This window comes from Prunus avium, chromosome 7 (assembly GCF_965620075.1).
Source record: "Prunus avium chromosome 7, drPruAviu1.hap1.1, whole genome shotgun sequence".
In the NCBI taxonomy this organism is placed as follows: Eukaryota; Viridiplantae; Streptophyta; class Magnoliopsida; order Rosales; family Rosaceae; genus Prunus; species Prunus avium.
The window spans coordinates 3,827,479-3,847,987 of NC_142290.1; the positions used below are offsets into that span (position 1 = coordinate 3,827,479).

A 20,509-nucleotide genomic window follows, 5' to 3' on the forward strand; every position below is an offset into this window, starting at 1 on the left:
ACATCATCCCAGTGACGGCGAGGAACATGAGTGCCAATCAAAAGTGCTCGGGCGGTTTCAAGAAGATGTCGATTCTTTTGTTCAGCAACACCATTTTGTTGTGGTGTCTGAGGACAAGTCGTCTCATGGATAATTCCATGTTGTTGGAAGTAAGTCTGAAAGTCATGATTGACAAATTCTCCACCATTGTCTGAGCGAAGAATTTGTATTTAAGCATTGAACTGAGTTTTCATCTGTTTGTGGAAGAACTGAAAATGGAAAAACACTTCATTTTTATTCTTCAGCAAATAAAGTCATGTCATCCGCGTACAATCATCTACGAATGTGACAACTACCGAACGCCAGAAGGAGCAGTGATAGGTGAAGGTCCCTTGACATCAGAGTGAATTAACGTAAACGGAGTAGCACACTTGATCGTACTCAACGGATAGGGCACACAGTGACTCTTGGCCAAAATACAAGTGTCACATGTGAAGTCAGAGTCCTTGAAACCTGAAAATAAATCTGGTATAAGATGCTTCATATAACTAAAAGACGGATGTCCCAATCGACGGTGCCACAACCAGATTTGCTTTTGTTTGCTATCAGAGGGATGCGTCACACTATTAGCCATTCTGGGACTGAAGTCATCTACATAATATAACCCCCCCTCTCTTAGTACGACGACCAAGAATCTCCTTAGTGTGAATATCCTGAAGCAAACAAAAGCTTGGATAAATTAGTACACAACAATTCAATTGTTCAATAAGCTGACTAACAGACAGCAATTTATTAGACAAAGATGGAACAAGTAAAGTATTAGACAGTGAAAGAGAGGATGAGAGTGCAATAGTGCCGGCCCTTGTCACATGATAAGTAACTCCATTGGCGTTAGCAATACAAGTTCGTCAGGGTTGTGTAGTATTCAGAAAATCATCAGGATCAAATGTCATATGATCAGTGGCACCAGAATCAATTATCCAACTACTAGAATCAATCTTATCTAAAGTATGGAATCCATAACCAATACCATTACTAGTCGTATCGCGTTGTGTTCGATCTTTGACAATAGCCCACCATTCGGGGTAGCCATGCAATTTAAAACAAGTCTCACGAGTGTGTCTCGAATCATCACAATATGAGCAATCTCGTTTATGTGTCGGGTTCATTAGTCGGGAAGTCATAATTTGTGCAACGGAAGATGCATAAGATACAGTAGGAATTCATATCGGGATCTGAGCCTGAGTCCGGGTCAGAGTCGGGATCTGGGTCTGAATCATAGACAAATTCAAGGTCGGGGTCATCATTGGAGTCGGGGTCGAGGTCATCATCGGAGTCATGGTCGGAGTCGGAGTCGTCGTCGTAGTCGGGGTCATGGTCGTCAAAATAGGATCTTGATTCAAGATCTGGTTCGGGGTCATCAAAATAGGATCCTTGTTCAGAATCAAAGGTTGCATCTGTAGGAGCTGAGCCACTTGGGCACTCAACTCGGCTATGGTTGGTTGAGAATGAGAGAATGAGTCGGTGATGCTACCTCCATGAGGGTTGAAAAAATCATCAACCCTCATAGCAGCAGTGAAGGTTTGAAACTAGAGTCAGCAATTCCAAGATCGTCGCTCTGACACCATGCTAAAATATGAAACCTAATATGAGAATATTTGTTTGTGGGAATTTTCTGTGTATTCTTCTCCTTGTAGGAGGTCATATTTATAATACAACGAAACTTGAATGGGCAAATAAATAATAAATTCCTAAATCTATTTATAATAGGAAATCAGGAATTAAAGTAAATCTAGGAATTCTTGGTGTGTAAGGAAAGTAAGTCAACAGTCCACAAGTCACGCCAACATTGCCGACTCTCCTGTAGATCTATTGTGGTGTTTGGTTTTACGGTTGTGTAGACACCAGGTAGGGGTTCTTCACGCCTTGGTTAAAGGTTTTCCTGTGCATATGTATGTAAATATTGATGCGTGAGAACTTTACATCATTTTTAGTTGCTAGTATGCATGTTAGGGAAATGGATTTGATTTTTCTAGCATGCCCTTGTGATAAGTGATACTTAATTGTGACCTGTTATGTTGCACCAATACAGATACAGGTACGATGATACAATACAATACGATACTCCGATACGGTGATTAAAATAATATAAATATAAAAATTATAAATATATAAACATATTGGATGTCAAAACGGTTTTCGATTTGTCTAATGTTTTGCAACGATGATCTATGAATATTTTGGGTTCTTATGGGATTTATGCTTGTGAGAATTTATTTTCTATATTATGAATAAATATTTGGGAAAATTGAATTCAGGGAGGGTATATTATATTATATATAGGGGTTGTGAACCTTACCATCATATGTACTTTTCTTGGGTACTATACCCACACGCGGCGTTGTATTTTCCAGCGTGTGGACTCCTTTGGGTACTAATTACTGGTTGCTTACCCACATATGGCATTGGATTTTTCCGGCATGTGGGCCCACTTGATTATGTTGGTACTTTATCACACGTGCTGTTGGATATTCCGACGTGTGATAAAGCAATCTACACAAGTAAGACATTGTTTGATTGGGCCAACACGTGGCGTTAGATTTTTCAGTGTGTGTGCTCATTTGGATACTGGTTACTTTACCACACGTGACGTTGGATTATCCCTCGTGTGTTAGTTCTTATTCCTAACAACTTGAATTGTTTTATATATATATATATATATATATATATATATATATATATATATTATTCATATTTTAATCAATTTAAAATTATAAAAAAAAATATAAAAATACCATCTTACCTCTACATTTAACAGAAAAGTTAACAAAATTGACAGCAGGACCATTTGTCCTAACGAAACTGAAGTTGAATCACCACGGGAACGATTTTGGAAATTGAGAGACTCAAATGCAAATCATGTCTAAATTCAGGGACTAGTAAAACGAATAACCCACATCAGGTGTGATATGAACTTGTAGGCTGCTATGGTGGTGGGGGAACTTGTAAGAGAATGTAGTGCATGCTCATTATTTCTTTCACAACTGTACTTTAGAATATATGTCTCTTTGGCTTGCTTCCTCAAATTTCAAAGCTTTCTAAGCCCCGTAGCGTGTGGCTTGTCACCTTGAATTGAATTTTTTTCTTTATATATGTTTCTTAAAAGGCGATTGTTACTTATTTGTTAGGCTTAATCCTTATGATCTAATCGAAGACTAGATGCTTTACCCCTTTGACATCTTAAAAACTTATCGTCAACTCTAGAAAAAAGACCAATCGTGTATATCTCCGACTCAGAGAGACTCTAATGAGGGGTTCATAGCGTATAAAATAGGCCGAGTTGCATTGGCCGAAGCCCAAATGGGTTGGGCTTGAGTAAAGTCTGAAATATCGATAATATCAACGAAATATCGAGGATATTTCTGTTTTTTCGAATGACGGATATTTCGTAACATATCCATGTACATATTGTATAAATATTGACAACATCAACGATAATATCGGAAAATATTGATGTCGATAATTTCGCTCACACTTCAGCAATATTTTGTCAAAATATCGATGTAATATCGCTAAAATATCGAAAATATCGAAAATATCGATGTAAAGGAAAAAAAAAGAAAAAAAAAAGAAAAAAAAGGGAAAAAAAAGGGAGAAAAAAACACAAAGGGGATTTTGAACCCCTCCCATTTTACTCCTCCAACACCTTAACCACCATATCACTTATGTTTTTGTGATAATAAGCTAAAATGTTTATATTTATATGCGTGGCATGTTAACAATTACATGCAAAACTATTTTGGGGATTTATCATTTGATGACTACTCTTCACAATACACTTACTCTACACATAGAGATGATGAAGATAGTGAAAAATTTGAACCTCATAGGAACTCTATGTGGTACTAAGTCACTCATGTATCTTACCCTGCAATGTATAAAGTGTAAAATATTGTAGTAAATCATTATATATAAATGATTATGGTGTGTTTAATCTTTTTTCATTAATTACTACATATTTTCTACACTCACAGTGTTTGCCAGCTCGCTGTATAATCAACTTAAATAAGTTAAATTCATAATGCAATGCATTTTCTTCTAATTTTTTGTGATAAACTAAACATATAATTGACTAAATAAACATTCTCCAAAGTTTCAATAAAAATTTCCAAGTTTTTTTTGATACAATTTCCGTGGTTTTTATTCAATTTTTATCGATATCGATATTATTCCGATATTTCCATCGAAATTTCCGTGTTTTTGGACTACCGATATTTCCGATATCATCGATTTTTTAGACCTTGGGCTTGAGCCATTAGACATTTTCTATCTTTGAGTGGTTTATAGTCCAACCCAATCGATATTAGGCTAGGCTTTATTTTTTGGACGAATATTAGCCTAGGCTTTGGGCTTAGACTTTAAAGACCGAGTTTGAATTTGGGCTTTAAGCACAATTTTTTTTTTCTTTTTTTCACTATACTAAAAATGATGGTATAAATAATTATAATACTAAAACAATAAGGAAAAAGCATAATATAAGTGAATATCAGTGAGGGATAAACTAAACCTTAATGACTTTTACTTTAATTGTGATTCTGTGAATAAGAGCTACAAAAGCATAATAATATATTTGAATATCAGTGGGGGATAAAGTTGGTTGATTTAGTCTTTTTATACATCTTCCTTTATTAGCTTTAGAAATTTAGGATTAATAAAAATATTGTAAATAAAAAAGTGTAAAAAATTATGGTTGTTTGTTTGTTTTAATTTTATTTATAGAAGCAATATTGAGAGAGGGAGGATCGAACTTAGGTAGGACCTTGGACAAATACTACTAGACCAAAGGCTAATTAGGGTTCTAATTTGTTATATTGGGAAGCCTTAATTTTTACAAACTATGTAAAATTAATGTCCCGAAAGTCTTCTTTTATTTTTTATTTTCTAATTTATTATTCGGGAAATCCAGCCCTGACCAATTTATTTTCAATATTTTGCACTACTAATAAAAAATCAATAATTAATTTTCATTTATATATTAAAAACAGAATATAACTAGATGACCATTCTTGGCCCTTATTTTGAGCGAATTAGTCCTTGAATTTACACTCGAGTTCTATTTTGGTCCTCAAACTCGACCGTTACAATTTTCGTAAGTTTTAGGAGGTAATTAGTGATCAAATTGACAATTTTACCTCTAAAGTTGACGGAATTTGATAACGAGACCAATTTGACACATGTGAAAGAGGTGGAGGGCCACTGAAGTGAACAAATTACTTGAATGTCCGAAATGAAAATCGAGTATACATTGGAAAAAAAAAAACCCCTTCATTTAATAATGGATGTCTAATCAATAACCCAATCTATGTGACAACCACCCATTAAAATCTTGGAGTACATAATTAAATGAAAGGTCATTGGTCAATGATGATGGGTTTGAAGCTCTAAAATTCCTGGGAAAGTAACTGAAATTATGTAAGTAAAAGCCAAAGAGGATGAGGAATATGTGTGAGAGTGATAGGCCAACAAGGAAACTCTCACCTTTATGTTGCATGAAATGAGATGAGATGAGATGATAAAAGCTCTCAATTCCATGTGAGGATGTTGCTTCATTCTGCCACTTTAATAAGTGGGTCTTGAATCTATAAAGTAGTCTCCACCAGACTCCATTTGTGTCCCAACAAAAGAAAATTGGAAAATGCTATTCCTTATTGAACTCCATTGTCTTCCTGTTCCTGGTGTCATAGTTTGTTGAACTGCGGCCCCCAATTATTCCTAAATTATTATAACTAATATTTGGCGTTATTCATGTGTGTATTTTTTTTTATTTCTTAATGAAAGTAGATCATATAATTATAGCTATTATATATAAGTTATGGCCACATCACAAAGTGACAAGACAATCGAAGCCAAAGCTTACCAGACTTGGAAAGCGAAACCTTACACTCCAGTCTGTGCCTGTGGTGTGGCTATGTCATGTGTGTCTTTGCATTGTCCACCTTTAATTTTAGTGTTCCATATTTCAAATTTAATTTTAGTATTTCATATTTCTCCCACTCACACTCACAGTGAAATAAAGCTTCCCTTCTCTGCAAGAATCTTTCTTTTTCTTTTGCTTTCATCAGTTCCGGTATAACCATGGCTTCCCTTTGAGTTTAGCTTTCCAAAATATTCCAGAAGATCAAAAAATAAACAGAGAGAGAGAGAGAGAGGAAAAAACATAGAGTGAAGAAAATTAAAACGTCTGTCTGTTGCGGTTTGCATCCCAAGTTACTTTGAACCCGTGTCACTAGATTGCCTTGTTGTGGTGCGCGGTGAAAAAGCTGGCTTCTGGAGAAGAAACCCATCTCATGTGTCAGCCAGTAAGATTTGCGGGCACCATGGAAACTGATCGTTGAATGAGTGGTGAAGAAAAATTTGGGATTTTGTGAAGCAGGTATGCATGTTTTCTTTTTTAAAAATTTGTTTAGATTTTTGATATTTTTTGTCGGGTTGGGTTTAAATTTTGTTGCAGTTTGATATATGAGAGCAGGAATGTGCTTATTAATCTGAGTTGGGTTTGTGTTTGTGGACTTTCAAAGTTTTCCTTTCTTTCGTTTGAGGGGATTTCATTTATATGCTTTTGGGGCAGTTGTGAATATTTACTTGGTTTGAAAGTCACCATCAATTGATTAGTTAGTCTTAACCAACTATTGTCACAGGGGTTTAGCAGAAGCTTGTGGATTTGTAATTGTCTGCAACTGTCATTTTTTATTGTGAAAGGAAAAGAAAAAGGAAATATCCAGAAGATTTTATCAATTTATCTGAGTTTATTTGATCTCAAGCTCCTGGACTGGTATATTGGAACTCTGAAGTCAAATTCATTTGTTTGTTCAATCCATTGAGGTGAGATGGTCTCTGATTTTGTTGAGAGAAAATCTTTGATATTGTCAACTTACTTTTGGCTCTGGTTTTATTTATTTATTTATGTGTCCTTGTTCTGACTGAAATACTTATATTTTGAGTATATATATACATATTAACATGTTCAGTATGTTTGTATGTCGACATAATATGAGTGCAGGAGTTCTGTATGTGGTTTGGGACGCTGGATGCCGCTACTTTCAACAATGGGGTCTCGTAGTCCTTGGAAAGCCTATATCTTATGAGCTTGGCCCCTGCAGCTGATTCTGCTGAGACTGCTATGGCAAAATTATCTCTGTGTTCTATGCCTTTGGTTCTTGCTATCATTCTCTTGTCAGCTACTCATTCCGAACAACATCAATCCTCCCAAGCTCAGACCCTTTTGAGAATTGTACGATTTTTAAACTTTCCAACTGTTTTGAACAGCCGGAATACCTACAAAGATTTGTGCAACTTTGAAGCAAATTCTTCTTTGGCTGTCATATGCTATGAAGGAAACATAACCCAACTGCATATAATCGGTGAAAAGGATGCTCCTTTGTTGCCTCGGAACTTTTCAATTGATTCCTTCATAACAACTCTTGTTAAACTTCCGAGCTTGAAAGTCCTCACATTGGTTTCTCTTGGCTTATGGGGCCCCTTGCCAGGTAAAATCATACGCTTGTCATCACTGGAAATACTTAATCTGACTTCAAATTTCCTGTACGGCGCCATCCCTCTGGAGCTTTCATCTCTAACAACCCTCCAGACGCTTATTCTTGATGATAACATGTTTTCTGGACCGCTTCCGGATTGGCTGAGTTCACTTCCAGTTTTGGCTGTTTTGAGTTTGAAGAAGAATTTGTTCAATTCATCTTTGCCGAATTCCTTGAGTGATTTGGAAAATCTTAGAGTGCTCGGGCTTTCACATAACCACTTCTATGGGGAAGTGCCTGATTTTAGCCGTTTAACAAACCTTCAAGTTCTTGAATTGGAAAATAATGCTTTTGGACCTCAGTTTCCCAAACTTGGAAAAAAGTTGGTCACCCTTGTACTGAGCAAGAACAAATTTAGGTCTGCCATCCCTGCTGAAATCAGCTCCTATTATCAGCTAGAATGGCTAGACGTTTCTTCCAATATGTTTGTGGGGCCATTTCCACCATCACTGTTATCTCTACCTTCAATGACTTATCTTAATTTTTCAGGAAACAAATTCACAGGAATGCTTTTTGAAAATATGTCTTGCAATGCTGAACTTAAAGCTGTGGACTTGTCCTCAAATCTTTTGACCGGAAGCTTACCTAAATGTCTTCTGTCAGATTCTAAGGACAGGGTTGTTCTGTATGCTAGGAATTGTTTAGACAGTAGAAATCAAAATCAACATCCATTTCCATTTTGCCGTAATGAAGCATTGGCTGTTGGAATAATACCTGAGGGAAGCAAGCGAAAACAAGCTTCGAAAGCAGCACTTGCCTTAGGTGTAATTGGAGCGATTTCTGGAGGGGTTGTGCTTGTTGGCCTAATTTACTTCATACATAGAAGAATGAATACCAACAAGACAATGAAGAAATCTCCACCAAGATCAATAACAGAGAACGCATCAAGTGGATATACCTCAAAGTTACTATCAGATGCGAGTGAGTTCTCATACATCTCTCTCTCTCTCTCTCTCTCTCTCTCTCTCTCTCTCTCTCTCTCTCTCTCTCACACACACACACACACACACACACACACACACAAAATTTGATGAATCTTTTATTTTAAAGCAATAGCAACTTGTTCTCAGGCATAGGATTCTTTCTAGCTTAGCTATATCAAACAAAGATATGATTGTAGATGAAGTTGGAAAGACTGTAATGGCAAAAAAAAAAAAAAAAAAACTCGTTAATTAATGTGAGCCGCAAAGAAGCACAAATCCTGGATGCTGATTGGCTATATCTTCCAGCGTATTCAAAATGTCTAATAATATGATCTTCTGCTTTCACCTAAAGGATATTTATCTCAAACAATGAAGATGGGAGCGCTTGGCCTTCCAGGTTATCGAACCTTTTCATTTGAGGAACTTGAGGAGGCTACACAAAATTTTGATACATGTACTTTCATGGGTGAAGGCTCACACGGACAGGTATATAACATAAACATGTTACTTTTCTTGTTGAAGCAGTATGTGGTATTGATGAGTTTTTGTTGATGCTTTTGAATGCAGTTTGGTGTGATTAACTATTAATCACATCCTAGAAATTCTTCCCAGCTTAAATAATTGGTTGTTTCCTGGTGCTATCGTTCAATTTTTTGTATCAACTGAGGATAGCTTATTTTGATTTTAGGAAGCATTGATTAGTTACATCATGCTTTCCTTCATAGTATACCAGTGCTTGAAAGGGTGAACTTCTTTTACATACATCTTTTCTTTATTGTTTTTCATTGTCATGTGGTCTAAGACCTGGTATTTCAATGGAGCTGAATGTATCATGACATGCATCTGTGCTACCATCATGCACTGCTTGGACAAACTATAGATTTCTTGAATAGAAAAAAGAAAAAAAAAATGTTGTTGATATTCTATTAGCATCAATAGATCTTAAATTCATGTTTTCGTCCCTCATGATCTCAGATGTACAGAGGCCAGTTAAAGGATGGTTCTTTTGTGGCTATCAGATGCTTAAAAATAAAAGGAAGTCACAGCACGCAAAATTTCATGCCCCATATAGAGCTAATTATGAAACTGAGACATCGCCACTTGGTCAGTGCTCTTGGACACTGCTTTGAGTGTTACTTGGATGATGCTAGTGTCAGCAGAATATTTCTTGTTTTCGAATATGTACCGAATGGCACACTAAGAAGCTGGATCTCTGGTAATTCATTTCAATCTTTCATTCAGTTTCTCAGGATGGAGGATACAGAAGTTGCACTACTTTTAATACTTCATTGATATAAATAAGTCTACATATCTTACAGACCAATTATTTGAAGGGTTCTTCTGAAGCCAATATTGCTTACATGTTGTTCTGAGTAGTAAGCATCATTTGTTGGAATATGAATCCGGGCTACTTCTTAGTCGATACTTCAGGCACTGATTTATCTGATTTTCTACATAAGCCAATGGTTAACTTCTGTCAAATTCTTTTCCATAAGCACTACACTGTAGGGACAACTAACCCACACTTGTTTCCTCCATCCTGAACCTTTTCCTTTCAATTTCATACATTTATGTGATATTTTTTTTAATGTTATATTCTTCTTCTTCTTTTTTTATTTTTATTTTTTATAATTTGGAAGAGGGACATCCCAGACGATCACTTACGTGGACACAACGTATAGCAGCTGCAATAGGCATAGGAAAGGGCATTCAGTTTTTGCACACAGGGATCATTCCTGGTATATATTCAAATAATCTTAAAATAACAGACATTTTACTGGATCAGAATCTTGTTGCAAAAATTAGCAGTTACAACCTTCCTATATTAGAAGAAAGTATGGAACAGGTAAGAAGAAAGTTGTAGTTAATTGGGTTGTCAATTTGATTTCTCGAAGCAACCATTATGAATTGGTTTTCAGCTCAGCTCATCCTTGCAGGGTGGTCAAGGAGTTTCTTCAGGCGGATCCTTAACTTCCAGTGGCGGTTCAAGGTTTGCAATGAAAATTTTAAATGTCTTAAGTTACATACTAGAATAGTGAAACCCTTAAAAGGTCTTCAAGCCAAATAAAAACTTCTTCGAGTAGGCAATCTGCAAACATAATAGGTCAAGAGGTTCATGACTTGTACATAACAGATAAATTTTATTACTTTTGATGATAATCTTAGTCCTTCTGCTTGTTGACACCTTGTCACCTCTTGCCACCTTCACAGAGAGGTCCCGAGCTACATCTAGTTATTATCACCTAAAGTACCCCTACTAATCATATGTAGATTATTCCGTTAACATGTATGCAGTTACATGTAAACTGTAACCATTGTGCTATGTTGCTTGACAGGATGAAGCATGATGACAGGACCGATGTTCACAACTTTGGAGTAATATTGCTGGAAATGATCAAAGGCAGACCAGTGAAGTCTGAGACTCAAGTGGAAGTTTTAGAAGATCAGGTAAAAGCACTCTGCTTTTTGTTATATTTTCTTCAAGCACTCTGTTGTCACTGAAATCAACAAAAGACATGGTTGTATCGGTTCTAGACATTTATCACTTTAAAATTTACTCTATCCTATGACATGGACCTGAACATCATTTAGGGAACCAATTTAGTTAACATATTAGCAGCGTTAGCAGCAATATTGATACAAACCTTGGACAGAAATATATATAATGTTCTCACAAAGCTTATGACACCACCCCACTATGTATTTTGACCTTCCATGGAAGACTTAATACATGGCTAATTTCAACCGCAACTGAACACTAGCTTAACCAATCCCTTCAACCAGTGCGTTTGGATTGTAAGACAGACTTTCAACAAATCAATCCATCATTGAGCTAATAAGAATAACCAGGAACCTCCTACTATCAAGATTCAAAATCCCCGACATAGTCTCCTCACACCAATCACCTTCTCTACCAGGAACCTCCTACTTTGGTCTTACCAGGCCTTTGATTAAACTTAGAATCAGACTTCATTACAAGACCTTCAGGATGGAAAGAACTAATTATATTTAAAATAAAATATAAAGTCATGATGGCGGCAAAGACACAATCAGAGTTTTGGTTTGGTCTTCTTGGTAGATATAAACCTCTATGCTTAGGAGATTTCTTTCAGACTTATTACAACTGGGAATTCAATTTTTTTGGAAAATAATTGTTATTTTTCCCTTTCCTAGAAATCGGTATTTGGTGTATTTGTAGAACAGAAAATGTTCCTGCCCTGCATTATGAATTAGGGGGGTTTGGGAAAGTTATACCACACCCAATCATTTTACATACATTCATTAACACCATGCAGCTACAAGTGGCCCTTACAGCTGATGAAGCAGCTCGAAGAAGCATGGTTGATCCACTAGTTAGGCAGACATGCTTGGATCAGTCCTTGAAGACGCTGATGGAAATTTGTGTGAGATGTCTGTGTAAGGATCCAGCAGATAGACCTTCTATTGAGGATGTTCTGTGGAACTTGCAGTATGCTGAACAAGTTCAGGATGCATGGCAGGGAGGAGAATCCCAGAGCAGTGAGGGCTCTCCGGTTTCACCTTCAATTCCTTCACGCCTCACCTATTAGCGGTGAGTTGCAGGTTCCTTAGCCATATATATATATATATTTTTCCGACTGCAGATAGATGTCAGTTATGGATTAATGCAGAGGGAATGGCACTAGTAAAATAAAAGAAGATTCTGTCAACAGGAGTCTTTTTGTTATGCTAGCTGCTTCATCTCCATCCTGCCTAATGCCCCAATCATGTTGCCTAAAAGCTTTCCGTTTCCTTTGTGATCCTTGAGAATCCACGCCATAGCTAGCTATACAAAGACAATTGATGGTTGTAGAGCACATCCTTCACATTGCTCATATTAAGGGAGTGTAAACAATGACTTTATAGGTTACTGAACCCATCAATTGAGATTTATTGGTTTCCAAATCCAACAGAAAAGGAGTGTAAAGAATCACTTTAATTTTGACCGTCTATATATACATCTTGTCACATTATTCATAATTAATTAATGTTTACGTATGAGTTGAAATCTATGTAGATCAGTAGATAGCTAGAACTTTCCATTGTTGAAAAGGACTCTCAGATGTTTTCTATAATACATAGCAGCATGGTTTGTATTGCCAATAAGCAGACCTACTTTGCCTCCTCCTTTCCGATCCTCTCCCTTGTACAAAACAATCCTAGATTCAAGTTACCCTACTGCACTCCAAGTGAAGTTATCTCGTATTCCCGATTTTCCTGATTCGTATGTCATTAGTGCAATACTTCAATACGGAAATCAAGTAATACAACTTTTAATTAAGGTAACGAATTCTACGAGATATACAAATCGATTTACAAGCACGTATACTACTAGGGGAAGGTAATTAATAGGTTGCAAGATTGCATATAGGCATGTAAATGTGAGTGAGTTTTTTTAATAAGGAATGTAAGTGTAAGTTGTAACCATCTTTTCCTACAAAAGAAAAAAAAAAGGTGTGAGTTGTAACAATGTACTTATGCTTTGTCTTAATTTCAGTGTTAATAAAGGTAAAAGAGGTATGCATGACATGACATGTAACACACCCACCCACCCACACCCATGCACTTTGAGGTTTTATGCATCCCACACGCCACGGGCAATACAAATCTTGTGCCTTTCCCTCCATGATCACAACCTTCTACAACTTCCATACATACAACTATTATTATTATTATTTTACAACTTGGACTTAAAACTAACACCATTATATATATAATATAATTAGCTAATTAATTATCAATTAATTAAGCCAGTAGGCCCTACCCTTTGCTTTTGCACGTGCCCCTCACACACTCCATGCAGTAGACTCGTTTCACTCACTCACTCAATATTTCCCCAACTTCACCAAGCATAACGTCTCTCTCTCTCTCTCTCTCTCTCTCTAAAACAAAGAAACAAAGAAACAAAGAAACAAAGAAAGAGAGGCTTAGCACATTGAGCTTGCCAACTATTTCACGAGACTAACGTGCACTACAGCTAAAATTAATAAAGTCTCTAATATTAATCAAAACCCTTTACCTTCCTATAGCTATATAGCTAGCCAGCCAGCCAACTTGTTATATTAATCCTTCCATTTCCATTCGCTCTTGATGGCTGATCAGCCAGTACACGGAGATCATTGCACGTCCGAAAGCAGAAGAAAGGGCACATCCGGCGGTGCTGGAAGGCCTACTTCTAACACAGAGGCGGCGGCAACGACAAACAATTCTAGTACAAGCAGTACAGTAGTAGTAGGTGGTGCAGCTCCATGTGGAGCCTGCAAGTTTCTGAGGAGGAAGTGCATTAGTGGGTGCATATTTGCACCCCATTTTGGTTCAGACCAAGGAGCTGCACGCTTTGCAGCGGTGCACAAGGTGTTTGGGGCAAGTAATGTGTCAAAGCTTTTGTTGCACATTCCCTTGAACCGCCGCCAAGATGCCGTCGTCACCATTTCTTATGAGGCTCAAGCTAGGCTCGCTGATCCCGTCTTTGGTTGTGTCTCAACCATTCTTGCTCTGCAACAACAGGTTTCATCATATATATTAACCATATTACTAATTAATTATTTAATTAATCATCAAAACACACACACACACATTTACACACCCATATATGTTCTCTCTCTCCAATCAAATTATAGGTCAATTAATGTCATGAGATAAGAGATGATGTTGCAAGTACAAACCAGGCTAGATAAATTTACTTCTTTTTCTTACAAAACTTTCCATACGGGTTTTTGACAATACTTCAACATTGATAGCCACCAAACATTATCAATTGCTCCCTCTACTAGCAGTTTTTATAGGGTCCTGAGTTCAAATTTCATGGACTACGAATGTTCAATAAAACAAAAAACTTCCAAAAATAAAAAATAAAAAGGGAAAACTACAAGCTCTCTCACCCTTTGTTCATAAGATGGCGTTAGTGTTCACATATATAATTGAAGCTCCATGACCAATCTTAAAGGACAGTTACAATATCTATTAATTAATTAGTTAACTGTTGTGTCATTAATGTCCAGGTTGCATCTTTGCAAGCCGAGCTTGCAATGGTGCAAACTCAGCTGATAAACAGTAGATTTGCATTTGCAAATGCCCTTCAGATCAGCTCCCAGCAGCGGCAGCAGCAGCAGCAACAACAGCAACAACAACATGAGCAGCAGCAGAACATGGCTTTGATGTTGCAGCCTGCCTACTCCAACAACTCCTCTGCTTCCACTAATCTCATCAACATGTGCAGCTTCACCTCTAATTTTGACCTTGCAGCCGAGACTGCGCCATCTTCACAAAGCCACCCTCTTCAGCTTTCAAGGCCATCCCAAGACGAAGAAGATGACGAGGAAGAGAGTCAAGTTCCCCTCATGTTCGCCAATGATCGATACACTTGAATAATAAGATAATAACTCAATGCATTCCGTGTTTCTTTCCTTAATATTTCTCTCTTTACAATTGCTTGTATGTAGCTTCTCTATCCATGATCATTATCATAAAACTATACTTCTTTTCTTCTCCCCAATCTATAATATACGTTTACGTTACCTCCTATCCGAACTTGTCGTCCTTCTGCTAGGGCAAATATATAGTCAAATGATTGTAGGTCAATCATACATGCAGAGAGATTAACGTGGCTAAATATATTGTTCCTAACTTTCTTATTTGCATTACTGAGGTTAGTTTTACCTCAAAAACAGTCACTGGAACTCATTAACCAAAATATCACGTCTTACTTTGGAGTTGGGGTAGCTGCAATCGTTGGGATAGCATTCCTCCAGGTTTGGGCCACTTCGCTTTTAGTTCCTAAATGGGGCTGCTAGGCCCAGAACTTGCCTTGGGCGCCACCAACCTTTTTTCTTTTTTCTTCTTAAGAGATGAAGGATGACAAAGTTATTCTTGCACAAAAGTTAATATAAGGGATTATTGAGGAAATAAATTGGATTCAACAATCAAAACATCCATTATGAATTTAGTATCCAAACAATTTACATCAACAGCAGCATTAGACAAAGCTAACCGAAACTCGAAGCAACACGGAATTGGCCCTAAGCTGAAGAGAGAATTTAGAAACACCAAAACCAGCCCTGGTCTGCACAGAAACTTTAAGCTATAGTAGATGAGATGCATGATCACTCTCTTTTCTTTCATTTAATTTCAATATTTGTTTCAACGACCAGTATGCTACATGATCTTTTTGTCAGTGTAGGTGTGTGTAAAAAACCGGTTTCTAAACTCTAAACCCTGAATCCTAGCTAGAGCTGGTACAAAGCTTTGATAGAAGGAATATGATATTGCACATAGTTGAACCACCAAAAGACTCGATACCATAGAGCTATTTTTGTTGAGTTGCATAGCTCCTAATAACCTTGGCCAATTGACCTTAAGGTAGGAAAAATAATAAGATAGGAAGAGGAAAAAACAAGAGGAATCATTTATAAAAGCAGAAAAAGAAACTCATGAGCACAGGCCCACCGTTAACTTTGCAAAATTTGCATCTGCATCCGATTCCGAATAGCAAATTGCAAGTTAAACCGATTACAGATTTCAGTTAAAGTATTATACATAAGTTAACAAACTTATGGTGCTATTTTCTTCTCCTCATTCTCTTTCCCCTTTTCATTTTTACTATTTATTGCACAATCCTGAATGTGCCCCCAACAGCTCCTTTCCCTCCTACATATCCTATAAAGACAGAATTCAAGCTACAGGACTACTTAGTCTAGAGGCAAAAAACTACAATTAAGTCTGCTCTGAGGGCAAAATTCCAAGACAACAAGAGCTCCCACAAAAGCACTGCAACCCCTTAGACCTTTCCCTAATTTCACCATAGCTAAAAGTAAGCTCTTCATCTTCTTTTATGTCTTTTGAAGCAAAAAAGCAAAGACGTGGGAGTAAAGCACCTGAGCTTCTCACCAGTGCTGTGGATAGATTACCACCATCACACGAATGGTTGATGAACCTTGATACATTTCCAACTCTTGTCGCATCAATATTGTATCTTAGACATGCCTTTCTGGATGGCAGATGCTCCCTCACAACCAAAAGAGCCGGGGAAAAATGACCACCTGATGCAAGCTCATCATATATCTGCTGCCGCAATCTTGCTTCTTTGGTTGTCAAGAGTTCACCTGTCTCACCCAAAAAAAAGAACAATTAATAAGTAAAAAATGTTAAAACATACAACCCAACTTGCAGGATGTATACATACACGTGTGTGCGTGTGTAGAGAGAGAGAGAGAGACAGAATGAGATCAAATTCCCATGCATGCATACAGAATACAGATAAACATACATGCAATCATTTGTAGGGCACATGTTATCTAAGCCTCAGAGAACAGGCTTCAGAACGCCATAAGCAAGTATCATTATCCATTTTTATGGATTAGATTTTTCACTTCTAATTTAGGATTTTTCGCATCAAATAAAATTTCAGGGGAGAATCTTGAGCAGCAGCATCTGAAAGCCATTAGTGAATTTTAACCATTTACAACAGTGTGGTCAGACGTATTAGCAGTCTACAGTTCCCCGCACCTCAGTTGATGCAGGGATAAAGAAAGAAAAAAGGACGGCTCCTTAAAACTCTCTTGAACTTCTTCTCTTCTTTCCTTTCCATCGTCCCCAAACACTTCCCTATTCCGCTCCTTAATCTGTTATTGTCAAACTTCAATTTCCTCCAGTCCTGCCCTCCCATCATTCTTTCAAGGTTTTGCCAAACGTATGATGATCCAACAATCATGATTTCTACGTGTTTGGTTCACAGACTACACCCTTTCTGTGTTCCAGATGCCCAAGCAAGTGGGTGCCAGAATACATGATAATTACTCAACAGAAAAGCTGAGTATAGTATTTCCTTTCAGTAATTGCTGCACCAACATTTGTTGATAGGAATATTTCATATCTGAACAATACTTTATCAATCCAACAGGATAACAAGAAAAAAGAGTGATCCTAATCCAATTGGAAAGCTTGTTGTCTAGAAAAATAACAGAACCTTAACATCTACTAATGACAACAAAGTCAAGATATAGTTCAAAATCTGTCTACAGTTCTATTCTATGTCAGCAAAGTCAAAACATTTTTCTCATCTCTAGTCACAACCAATTTCAAATTAACACAAAACACAAAACAACCAATCATACACCGTCAGGATACATACTAGAAACAATTACATTTTACAAGCGCTAAAGTGCTATAACTATCAGTACCAAAAAGATAACACAACATGTCATATACATTATTCAAAACAAAATCCAATTCCTAAATGTGGGTTGTTATTGAAATACCTGCATACTCACAAACAAACCGACCCTTTGGAATGAACTGGTCGGCATACAAACTCCACCCTTTTCGCCCATCCCTCAGAATCGTCAACTTAACCTCAATCCCTCTCTGAGTCAACCTATTGCCACAATCCAACCCACACGCACAACTCGGCCCACACTCTGCAACGACGTCGTTAAAGCCACCAAAACACGGACACCCATCACCCCCAACTCCCTCTTCCCCACATGCCTCGCATTCACACCCATACGCACACTCTCCCGACTCGTCCACGAAACGCAGCGTTTGAACTCCAAGTCCAGCCACCGAGTTCGATTTGTGTGCAGAAGAACTGGAGCCCCAAGATTGGCGCCCTAAAAATTGAGAAGAGGAAGAAGGAATTTGAGATGGGGTGTAGATGAAGTAGGCATATGGGTGTTCATCGACGGAGTTGTGGAATGGAATGGGATGACTCTCGAAGGCTCTGGAGGCGTCAGAGGCTCGGCGGAGAGTGATGGACTTAGAGATTGTGTGGAGGGTGGAGCAGGTGAGAGAGATGGTGGCGAGTTCTTGTGGGGTCAGCCATGAAAGGACTAGCTCTGAGCATTGGAGGAGGAGGGAAGGAGAGTGGTTGCGTTTGGATGGTGGTGACTGGGTTTGCTGCATCCTTCGAAGAAAAAGATTTTGATAAGAATACGAAGACTATGTTGCTATTGCTATCAATATAGCGGGACGATATCAAACGATATGATGGGTCTCTTTGAGAATAAATTAACCTTCTATTCTCTAAGTATTTAAGATAAAGAGTACATATTTCTGTTGGTCCTTTTTCCGTCAGGCGCTCCTTCTACCAGACGTGGGGTTGGCTTGCTCGGAGGAGTGGGGAGTTCGTCGGATCAACACCGATGCCCCGATTGGATCTTCTCGGCTCGCGAAGAGGATTTTCTCAATCTTCAGTACAAAATTGAAAGTTGAATCGAGTTGGACCCTATTCTTCGATTCTTCCTTACTCTAATTCGTGTATTGCTTTGTAGGTCTGCCACTATTCGGTATGAGACCAGCCTAATAGACTTGGTGTAAGTGAGATAGTGAGCTATTCCTTTGTATTTGCGCCTTGTTATGAACCTCTGCTCAAGCCACCGTGCTACAGGAGGGTACTGGCCTGGATTCTTTCTTTCATGTGTGTCAGCTCGACAAGTATGAGCGATACCTAGTCAAGTAAGGGGAAAAACCGAGATCGTGGTTAGTAATACCCTGTTTAGGTTTAGCAACCTGATTTGAAACTCATGTAACCCTTGGGCTAGGTCAATAGTCAATTCGGGCCCAATGATGCAATTTGGGCCCAATCAACTTTCTATCTCTCAGACTAATATGGCCCTATTCAGACTCAGAGCCCTCCTTTGGGCCCAAATGATAAGTTTAAAAGTGTGAAAGCAGGAAATTAAGTTAACCTATCAAGACATTTATATAAAAGCGATTAAATGACAAGTGTTTAATGAAATAGTTAAAATAGATTCTGCAATCTCTCTTGTTTGATCTTAGTTTAATGATAGGAGGAAGTTAAGAGTTCTTAATTAATCCATTTGACTAATTCGAAATATAAATTACAAAATACAGAGGGACTGGAGATTTCTCTATCCAGTCGAGCGAGTACATGAATTCAAACTGATTGTTTTAAAAAGAAAATCATACCATGAAGATGGCAGAACAACAAAAGATAAACGCAGGAGTTGTCGACTGGTTATCTGGAAATTAAGCAGGCTGGTTTGAAAAGATCTTGAGTTTTTCAAGTATTTTCGAGACGTTGCGTCTAGTTTGGAGAGAGAGTCATCTTCTGCTGTGGTGGACCTCCTTATTTATAGGCAAGGAGAGAGCTTCAAATGATGAAGGCTGAGAGAGGATATTTGGCTGCTGCCCGAAGTCAGCTGTTGATTCGCTGATCCGAACTGGTTCATAGGTGGGATGACGGAACGTTTTTGACGAGAACTGTTGGTCCCTTGTGATAATCCTCTGACTTGAGTCCCTTGTACTCTAAAATCTGGTTGGCAACTCGGTCCTTTTTTGGTTCTGGTGGCTTTTGTACAGCTTATTTTCTTGCTAAGCGAGAAGGTGGTCAAATCGTCATTAATGGTGACAATCTCCTTCAGACCCTCATGTGGGTCAATGTATAATGGTTATCAATTTTTTTAACTTTAGCGTGACTCAAAAGTCTGGGCTTTCACTAACTTCTTCTATACTGACAGCCCTTTAAGTAAAGGGGTTCCTTTGGTTTTTAGAAAAAGAAAAAGGTTGCTGGGCCTGGGCCTTTAAAATATATATATATATATATTTTTTTTTTGCGAAGTGAACCATTTTTGGTCCATTCTCCAAAATTGGGTACAAACAATTTCTAATCTCAATCTCTTTTTCGGGTGATTCTTCAGTGCATGCGTATATTAAGTACATGCAAAAATTCAAATTTTGAGAATATAATTAAAATAGAAATGCAACCAGCGAAAGGGGATAACCGGTTACTAAAAGTTAGAGAAAAAAAGAAAAAGAAAAAAGAAAAGACAGGTGAAAAGAAGGGATTCTTGAGTGAGATTTGGCATTTTCCTAAAACCAAATCAATGGGGGTTATGCTTCTTCTTCTTAGGAAATTGTAAACCCTAAGTTGACAAGGTGTGTAACGAAGAACCCAGCTTATCCTCTGCATGTCCCTGGTTGTTTAGATCCCGTTGTTCGTTTATGGAGCCAAACTTTGACTTGTATAACAAGTCA

At 37.7% G+C, this 20,509-nt stretch overlaps 3 protein-coding genes across 5 annotated transcripts; 2 read left to right on the forward strand and 1 right to left on the reverse strand.

Moving 5' to 3' along the window:
* The first annotated feature begins 5,705 nt into the window (after window positions 1-5,705).
* Window positions 5,706-12,524, forward strand: LOC110757893 (Leucine-rich repeat protein kinase family protein). The gene is made up of 9 exons (XM_021959637.2): window positions 5,706-6,412; window positions 6,678-6,861; window positions 7,040-8,495; window positions 8,850-8,983; window positions 9,473-9,713; window positions 10,138-10,343; window positions 10,435-10,487; window positions 10,834-10,945; window positions 11,794-12,524. The coding sequence occupies exons 3-9, from the start codon at window positions 7,121-7,123 to the stop codon at window positions 12,064-12,066; spliced, it is 2,394 nt and encodes a 797-aa protein (XP_021815329.1). The 5' UTR covers window positions 5,706-6,412; window positions 6,678-6,861; window positions 7,040-7,120; the 3' UTR covers window positions 12,067-12,524.
* Window positions 12,525-13,396: 872 nt separating this feature from the next.
* Window positions 13,397-15,011, forward strand: LBD20 (LOB domain-containing protein 20). The gene is made up of 2 exons (XM_021959649.2): window positions 13,397-14,023; window positions 14,518-15,011. Exons 1-2 carry the CDS (start codon window positions 13,607-13,609, stop codon window positions 14,881-14,883), a joined length of 783 nt encoding a protein of 260 aa, XP_021815341.1. The 5' UTR covers window positions 13,397-13,606; the 3' UTR covers window positions 14,884-15,011.
* Window positions 14,367-18,976, reverse strand: SDG20 (SET domain protein 20). Of its 3 annotated transcripts, none has more exons than XM_021959646.2 (4): window positions 18,560-18,976; window positions 17,773-18,416; window positions 15,223-16,617; window positions 14,367-15,058 (listed from the first exon to the last, which is right to left on the reverse strand). In XM_021959646.2, coding segments are annotated over exons 1-3 (1,035 nt in total). In that variant the 5' UTR covers window positions 18,562-18,976; the 3' UTR covers window positions 14,367-15,058; window positions 15,223-16,228. The 3 variants fall into 3 exon arrangements, with proteins under 3 accessions (XP_021815338.1, XP_088112252.1, XP_021815339.1); XM_088256126.1 differs by having other exon boundaries at window positions 15,176-16,617; XM_021959647.2 differs by having other exon boundaries at window positions 15,176-16,617; window positions 17,773-18,975.
* Between the last annotated feature and the right edge of the window lie 1,533 nt (window positions 18,977-20,509).

Coding starts and splice junctions, on each gene's coding strand:
- SDG20 (XM_021959646.2), bottom strand. Junction 16,618..17,772: donor GTTTGTTTGTGAGTATGCAG/GTATTTCAATAA, acceptor TGGGTGAGACAG/GTGAACTCTTGACAACCAAA.
- LOC110757893 (XM_021959637.2), top strand. CDS start 7,121: ATGAGCTTGGCCCCTGCAGCTGATTCTGCTGAGACTGCTATGGCAAAA. Junction 8,496..8,849: donor AAAGTTACTATCAGATGCGA/GTGAGTTCTCAT, acceptor TTTCACCTAAAG/GATATTTATCTCAAACAATG. Junction 9,714..10,137: donor ACTAAGAAGCTGGATCTCTG/GTAATTCATTTC, acceptor ATAATTTGGAAG/AGGGACATCCCAGACGATCA.
- LBD20 (XM_021959649.2), top strand. CDS start 13,607: ATGGCTGATCAGCCAGTACACGGAGATCATTGCACGTCCGAAAGCAGA. Junction 14,024..14,517: donor TTCTTGCTCTGCAACAACAG/GTTTCATCATAT, acceptor ATTAATGTCCAG/GTTGCATCTTTGCAAGCCGA.